The 8,603-nt window shown below is 47.7% G+C and overlaps 1 protein-coding gene across 1 annotated transcript in view; it reads right to left on the bottom strand.

The window, feature by feature from the left end:
* Positions 1–2,713: 2,713 nt before the first annotated feature.
* Positions 2,714–8,603, bottom strand: part of LOC119462870 (microsomal glutathione S-transferase 3) — a 28,673-nt gene continuing 22,783 nt past the window's right edge. Inside the window, exon 5 of the mRNA XM_037724073.2 lies at positions 2,714–3,170. Coding sequence (XP_037580001.1) covers positions 3,070–3,170 — 101 coding nt within the window. The 3' untranslated portion in view covers positions 2,714–3,069. The remainder of the gene's footprint in view (positions 3,171–8,603) is intronic.

The raw sequence follows: 8,603 nt of genomic DNA, 5'->3' as shown, positions 1-8,603 counted from the left end.
GTAACTATTGCGTGGCTAACATAAACATTTACGTCCGTTTTGCTTCACCTGTTCCCACGCAGAATAACGCTGCTTGGTGCACTTTGGATTTCTAGTATAGTTAGTGAAGGCAGCGTCTTCGAATTTTGTTCAATCATGCCTCGATAATGCAGCAATTGTTGGCACAGTATTATGGAGGTGTAGGCAGAACTGGTAGCTTCACCCTGCTCTCCGAGCAAAGAGAACGTAATCCCTTGTGCTATACACTTTATTTCGTAAAAGAAAGGTCCAGACGCCTGCAGTGCCTTTAACAGCGGAGCTGTTTAAGCTCTTGGTTAGACTGCGTAGTGTGAACAAAAAAGTTGTCGCAGTTTCACCTGAAAGGTGAAGCATCAATTGCGATAGCAAACTTGAAGAGAGCTATACGGAGTAATGATAGCAGCTTTATCAGCTGTATAAATTTGGACATGCAGCAGCACCCGCAACACGCAGAACTGTTGTCGACGCCGTCGGCGTTTTGCCCGCAATCGCTCAAAATGCGTGCGGCGTTGGTGACTGTTGCCGGAGCCTCTGATATAAATAGGCACTTGGTGCCGCAGCTAAACGTCGCCTCCCTTCCCTCCCCCTCCCCTCCCCCCCCCCCCACAGCCTTTCGTGCGTCGGAAGAAGGCACGTTTGCTCTACATATATGGTGATTGTAGAGGAGGAAAGAGACGCCTACTTCAGCAGCCCTTAAGGGAGCACAGAGCAGAACGCGCGTTTGTTCTCCGCCGTGCGTTCACTCCCCATGAAAGCGCGCGTCCCTCGCGCCCTTTCACTCGCACATACAGCGTTCGGCGCGCGGCGACGATTTCATCTCCATTGACGTCATACGGAACCTCACGGCGACGGCGACGGCGACGCCGACGGCAGAAATCTGCTTTTGAGTGTCCATATAATTGCTATCGCAATAAAACTGCGCTTGGCGATGACGTCCCCGCGCGTTGTCTAGCGACGCCTCGCACAGCTGGTGTTAGGCATTGCTAAGCGATTCACGTGACCCTCTCCCAGGTTACCCTCGCCACAGTGCGAAGCGCGGTCGACTTAACCGGTGTGCCCCGGCTGCAGCCGGCGTCGAAATGCGACATGCTGCATTTCGCGCCGGCCTCGTCACCCAGAATGGACCACATCCGCGTCTCGTTGATCAAGATGGGCTGATGGATAGCCTTGATTATGGAAGGCGCGAAAAACCGACAACTCTATAGTGAAACGTGTGCGCTGCGCGGCCTAGACGCATGCGCATTTTATACGAAACTGGGAGTTTCAGGATGATACGAAACTGCGAACTCGCTGCACGTGCCGCCACTAGTATCCACCAGCCCATCTTGCTCGGCGAGACGCGGTCCATTCTGGGTGACGAGACCGGCACGAAATGCAGCACGTCGCATCTCGGCGCCAGCTACAGCCGTGACACGGCACGCCGACGAATGCCGGATACGTCGGCCATGCCTCGTGCTGGACTATAAAGTGCTGCGCTTTCGCTGGCGTGGCGTCCCCGTGCTGAGCGCGCTCGCGCGTCAATGCTACGTCGGACTATAAAGTAGCCTTTAAACGACTGCGCGCCGACCCCGACTATCGGGACGGCTAAGTCCCGATACTCGGGGTCGGCTAAGTTTGGCTAAGAACCAGCCAAGCCAAGCCAACTTAATCAAAGGAAAGCAAAGAGAAAGCTAAGAATCAGCGAAGCCGTACCAAGTTAAGCAAAGGAAAGCAAAGTTAAAGTTAGGGTAGGGGCTACCAGCTTCGCTGTTTGCCCAGTCTTCGCACCACTTAGTGTGAAGCTGCCCTAATATTTTCCTTATTTGAGAGGGCACCTGTCAGATAAAGAAAGCCGCAGTGAGCATAGGAGCTGGCACTTCATCTTGCCTACCAGCTTCAGTGCACGTGATTAAACACCACTTGAGAATATTGTCCGTGTGAACGCCTTTAAATAGCAGCAAGCCACGTGTCCCTAGGATCAACCTCACAAATTTTCATGGGGCTCATGTGGACGGGTTTCTGCAAGAACACCGGCATCTGCTCCTATTACTGACCAAGCGGATTCTTCAATAAATGGAGCAGAAAACATGCATTGATTTAGCAATTTTCTATCCTTAGTTGCAGAGGTTATGGCAGGACACATTTGATAACATTGTAGTGCATGGTTTCCCAGCGTTTCTTTCGGAAATCTCGCAAAAATGATCTGCTAGACAGTGAATAACTAAACCTCCACATTTCATCGGAACATAATGGCGGGGCCTTCGGCGTACAATGAAGCCAGAATGCCATGAACGCCGTACATGCGTGGTGTACATCGGCGTTCGCAGCACAGTGTCAGAGGTGGTGCCACAGAAGAACAGAAGAAAGCGAGTGATCATTTAGGCAATACTGTGGGCTTCCTGCAGTGTAAAAGGGAATAATATGTGGTTCAATGTTCATAGCAGCAAGTTATATAGATCGCGGAAGCTTTGTTACACTGCAAGAAGTGTTGCAGCGCGCCTTTAACCAGAGGGCTGTTTGTTTTCTCGAAAGGTTGACTTGCTTTTTGGGCAGCGACCCTTAGGCGATGTCCTATCTTTAGGCGGGACAGCGCGTGAACGTCTCCGGACGGTCAGCACACAAGTCAGGCCGGTAAAACTTTATGCATGTAAGATAGTTATACATTTGAAGGTATGCTCGCAGAGCACTTGTTGCCTATTGCAGAACTTTTCCGTGAGCTGGGCTTCTACATTAATGACAACCTATTTATTGAACAAAAAAGCGTACGGGAATCTCTACTCAAGCATACCTTACTTCCGCGCTGTCCTCTTTTCTTTTTTCTCTCGTTCCTTCGATGAAGTTTTCGTCTCTACTCGAACTAACAAATTCCTTGCTCACAATCAGTCGAACGCCCGCGCATTCTGCTCCCGTCAGTGTAACAAAAGGTCTCACGACAATGTCCTTGATAATGCGTGACAGACACAAAGTCTATGGATCTGGACTAGTCAAGGTGTATTTCCAGAGACGCCGTGACCGCAGTATTTGAGCGACAGCCTCTTGGGCCATCCCGCTGCGGTCGTAAACCACGGCTGCTTAGATGTATCCCAGCATGCGCAGTCCCAGGCGCAAAGTCAGTCCATGCAAGGTAAGGACGCCGAAGTACTGGAAGCCGCCACGCATCCGCTTCGACGGGACTGCAAATGAAAAAAGAGGGATGATATGAAAAAATTATGCCTCCCTTCCACTCTGAGAAGATGGTGGAACAGCGTAGCTGTGTTAGTTACACCGAGTGTTACATTTGCAAGTGTTGCATATGATGCAATTGCGTAAACACGAGCAATCACAGGAAGTTGTATACCACTTCTCGCCTCGCAGCAGGGGAGTTGCGAGGTGAGAAGAGGCCGGGACTTCCGACGCTATTCGACGAGTGTGCAATTCTGTGGTCGAAACCTGCCAAGCCACCGCCAGAGTCATCGGCTGCAGTCACGGACACCGCGCGCGTTCGGCGCGAACGCGTGGAAACGCGGACGGCGTTTGCGCGGATAGCTGTGCGCGTTATCCGAAAGGGCCCGCCGCACAGAAACAACTTCTCTAATATCCATCGCTTTTCCTCGCGCCCAACGTGGTCTCTCATTGGTCGACTCCTCCCCCAGCGTACCTATCCTCTGCTGGTCACGAAACCCGCCCTCCCCGGAGTGGCTCTCATCCTCTCCTGGTCACGTGACCTGGGTGACAACCGGCGGATGGACGGATGGACGGCGCAGCCTTGACTTACAAGAGTTCCGCTGTTAAAAGGAGGGCGACTGGTGCACAGCTAGCTTCGTTATGAATTTCGAAGCCGCTCAGTGTATGAGCCATAACTGCTGCCCTAGACACCGACTGTACCACCACTGGAAATTTCAACTCGCGATTAAACTGCAGACTGAAGAGAGAGAGTTCTCTTCAGTCTGCAGTTCAATCGCAAGTTGAAATTTCCACAGGTTGCTCAGTCGGAGAGAGCAGCTCTGCTCTCCTCTCTACCCAGGGACTCAAACCCGCTCAAGATCTGTAAGCTGCCACAGAGATCGGAACCACGGTATGAACCCCCACCACTACACGTACCACGGCCATCACCGAAAACACCCGTGTACTTAGATTTACGTGCACGTTAAAGAACCACAGCTGGTCGAAATTATTCCGGTGTCCCTCACTACGGCGTGCCTCATAATCAGATGGTGGTGTCGGCGCCGGAAATCCCATATTTAAATTTTTAGACCATTATCAGTGCAGTTTCACAGCCTCCTTTTTCAACTCGCCTACCTGTTGGCTCTGAGGGGAGGTCATCAAAGTAATTTTGCCGCCAGATTTAAATTACTCAACTGCTGGACATCACTGCCTTTTCTTGAAGTTCATACGGGAGATGTTGCTTTAAGGTCACCTTCAACAAGTATTTCGATGTCCTTGGTTAAACTAACAATATATTCGTAAAAAACGAAGCCGTTTGATTGTGGCGTGCCCAAAGTAAATTCGGCTTAAAGTAATACTTGGGCTTGTCTCAAAAACATAAGTACTATTGAGTTTGTTCCAGTAGATTAACCAATTGACGCTCTGCCGAAACGGAGACGCCGACATGGCGTTAATCTGTGAGCATATGCGACGGGATCTTCGCAAGTGAATTTTTTCACGTGGTATGCTGGTAACCACCAGGACTTGTAGAGGTTCTGCATGGCTGTTCTTATGTTCACGTCATTATTTGGAGAATTCAATCGCAGTGCAAATACAAAGTCAATTATAAAAATTTATGTCTTTGATCTGTGCAGGGAAACTTGCTCGACGCGGGAAGCAAAAAACGATTTTAAACTTGACAACCTTCTTTGGCCATCGTTCTGCATGGTTAGGCACCAGCGGCCAGGTACCTCGCCGGAGGGAAAGGGCAGCGCAGGAGCGCCAGAGGTCAAAATAGGAAAGAGCACTCGCTGATTGGTCCGGACCGCGCATGCGATAAGACCGCGCCAGCGCTTCCATCACGACGGCTGTCACTCTAAAAAAAATTTGAAAAAAGAAAAAAAAAAACACCGCATATCCACGAAGTCAATGATGATGAGTGGGCGAAGCACCGGCCGGGGGATCATTAGGGCAAAACGCCGGAAGCGTTCTCCGGAAGCCGGAAGCGGAACCGGAAGCCGCAAGCCGGAACCGGAAGCCGGCTTCCGGTTCCTTCTTGTTGTATATATATACAAGGTGTTTCAGCAAACACTTTCAATATTTATTTAATGTTGCCTGTGGCAGATAGCCCAATTCTAGTTAATGAGGTGGTCTAGTGGAAGAGGCGGACATGCACAAAAAATTGAAATGCATAATCGATTGATTAACAAAAATTCACTAATTAGGTTTTTAACTAATTATCTGATGGCCCAATTGCAATTTACAAATTGTAGCCGTGGAGTTTGCAAGGCGGATCCATTCAGAATAAATTCTCAGGATGACACCAGTTTCGATGTATTAATTCCAGAACTTTGCGGAGAAATGCATTGGCGTTGCAGTTAAGTTTGTGCTTCAATGCATAAAGCGACGTTTTGTTAAGAACCTAACTAGAACGCCAATGCATTTCTCCGCAAAGTTCGGGAATTAATATCGCGAAACTGGTGTCATCCAAGTGGATCCGCCTTGCGAACTCCATGTCTACAATTTGTAAATTGCAATATGGGCCATCAGGTAATTAGCTAAACGTAATTAGTGAATTTCTGTTAATTATTTCATTATGCATTTAAATTTCTTGTGCAAGGAATGTCCGCCTCTTCGAGTAGACCACCTCATTAACTAGAATTGGGCGAGCTGCCACAGGCAGCCTTTAAGAATTTTTGAAAGTGTTCGCTGAAACACCCTGCATATATATATATATATATATATATGCAGGGTGTTATGCAGGGTGCAGGGTGGTATATATATATATATATATATATATATATATATATATATATATATACTGTACGTGTGTACAGTATATACAGCGCTTATATAAGCTACGGACGAGAAGAGAGAGCGCGCGTCGGGAACGAGAGAGAGAAAGAAAGAGAGCACAGCTGCCCCTCTAGCGAGAGCGGCGAGTACTAGCGTGGCTACGACGGTGCGACAAGGCTCGACCCGAAGGAGCTTCGCCCCTAAAACAGAAACAACGCCCTAGCAACGTTTTAGTGGGGGGAGAGGGTACTGGTATGAGAGAAGAAGGGCTTCGGGGTGCCTTCGTGGTTCAAGGTCAACTAGCTTTTTCAGACATATGTGCTCTAACACAAGAGTTTCGCATCCGAAGGCTCAGCTGCTAGGGTCGGTGGTACTATGTCATGTATCTCAGGCACCTCGGTTGATTTTGTGACACGCGTTTGTGGGCGATACATGCTCTAAGTCCACCACGCCTAACAGTTGTAAAACAAACTAAAAATTATGAGCCATTCCACTTTGTGAAGGTGGACGACCAGCGAAGCTGTTTGGCACACGACACGGAAGTGACAGAATTTTGAACAAAGGTACGAACATACTTATTGTCCTGATCTGTAGTCATCCTGACAATAGGTACGCACACACATTCTCGTATCACCTCTGTTATTAAATGCGTCCGTCACGTAAGACAATGAATGGCTCATACCCTCGTAAATAAATAAATAAATAAGTAAATAAATAAATAAATAAATAAATAACAAAAAATTTATCGTGGCCTCCTCATTCCGACAACCGAGAAGTGAAATTCTAAGCTGGAATGATGAGCGGCAACGGAACCAGCTGTGGAAGACGACGCTCGAGCCATTGCTGATGATGCTAGTTTTTGTTGACGGGCACGAAAAATTCAAGGAACCTTAGCCATGAACAGCTTAGCTGTAAAAAGTGCGGCATGGGCCAAGTGGGCCGGGGCTTTCGTCTCGACGAGCTCGTTGAGCGTCGATGGCACTTGAGTGGCAGCTGTCGACGGCACGCGCAGAGAGGGATCCTTAGCGCAAGTAGAATGAACATGCATCTAGCTCTATTCACAACCACAGAACTCGGGGAAGAGAGAAAGACCGCCAGCGCCATATTAGCGATCGCGCTTGACGGTGACGAGGGGCTTCGAACCTCATCGTGCTGCGCAGTTTCCTTTAATCTTGAGTATTTTTACGAGCACGAAAGAAGCCCGCGAATACACGCAAAGTGCCTCGAGCGGCCAGTCATGCGGCAATTCTGCGTGTATTCGCGGGCTTCTTTCACACTCGGAAAAACACATTTATGTAGCACGTATTGAGCAAAAGAAAGCTGTATCGGGAGTTTTTCATGTTACTCTACAACTTTCTCATTGACACTTTCACAATTAGGACAGTACTTCTCGAGTTAGATAATTAATAGCAAATATTTAATTAAATCTAAGTAACGAAAAAATTACTCGCGGCTACTCCACTGTACTGGAAACAATACGCACTAGGTTGGCTTCGCGTAACGCCGTTCCTCTTTTTTAAAATCGTGCTGCGTGATAGCTGGGACAACCAGTATATAATTTCCGCAGTACCCGAAATGAAGCCAAGCCGGATTCGCTTGAAATCAGTATCAATAACAGTCATGCGCAGCAGTGCTTATACTTGTACTCACAGTAAAAAAAGAAACAAAAATGCGCTGTAGTTTCGCTGGAAAGGCGAAGCCGTGTTAGTGATAGTGAAGTATAAAATAGTTACACGAAGGAAGATTCTCACCGTGTAAATCAGTGTAATTGCCGCACTCCGAATTTGACTGGCAATATTTAAAAAAATCCAACCAAGAAGCAATCGCGTTCGGTGAGAGGAAAATATTTCTTGATTGCTTTTTGTGTATTAAAACTTACTCAAGGCGTTACGTGGCTTTTAACAGCGGAGCTATTTAAGCCGAGCGTATGACCGTAACAAGCGAATAGAAATTATGGGCCGCTCCTGGCGGCAGTGCAAACAGGGACCAAACGCATTGGCACATACCCCTGTGAACTAGCGAAGCTGAGCCTGCCTAAGTCTAGAAAGCATGGTTGGGACTACTTAAGCTTAGTCAGTCATCGATAGCCAATCGATAGCCAATCAATAGGTAATCGTTAATCGATCAATAATGCTTAGCCTAGCCACGTATTTGGCCTAGCGCTTAGCCTAGCTCAAATACGTGGCTAATACCTGGCGATAGCCACTCCATAGCCAATCAATAGCTAATCAATAATCAATCAACAATACATAATTTTTTGATAATGCCGATGAGGACTTGGTAGTGCGTAGCGTAGCCCAAATACGTGGCTAATACCTTGCGATAGCCACTCGATAGCCTATCAATAGCTAATTGACAATTGATCAATAATAAATAAATTGGCGAAAACACTGGGGATGACTTGGAAGTGCTTAGCCTAGCCCAAATAAGTGGCCAATACCTAGCGATAGCCAGTCGATAGCCAATGAATAGCTAATCAATAATCGATCACTAACCAATACATTCCGGAAAATGGGTCGTGCTTAGCCTAGCCGAAAAGCCAGGACTGGCTAGGTGCCCATCAGCTGCACTGTCTATCTATCATTGCGCCTCCAGTGCAAGCTACGCAAATTTTCTTTTCATTAATGGGCATTTGTACGAGTTAACACGCACAAAACACATATATCTCCCTAATGTGCTTAAATAAA

Source organism: Dermacentor silvarum, chromosome 8 (assembly GCF_013339745.2).
Source record: "Dermacentor silvarum isolate Dsil-2018 chromosome 8, BIME_Dsil_1.4, whole genome shotgun sequence".
NCBI classification, from domain to species: domain Eukaryota; kingdom Metazoa; phylum Arthropoda; class Arachnida; order Ixodida; family Ixodidae; genus Dermacentor; species Dermacentor silvarum.
The sequence above is the reverse complement of the archived record's forward strand: the minus strand, read 5'-3'. Positions and strand labels throughout refer to the sequence as shown.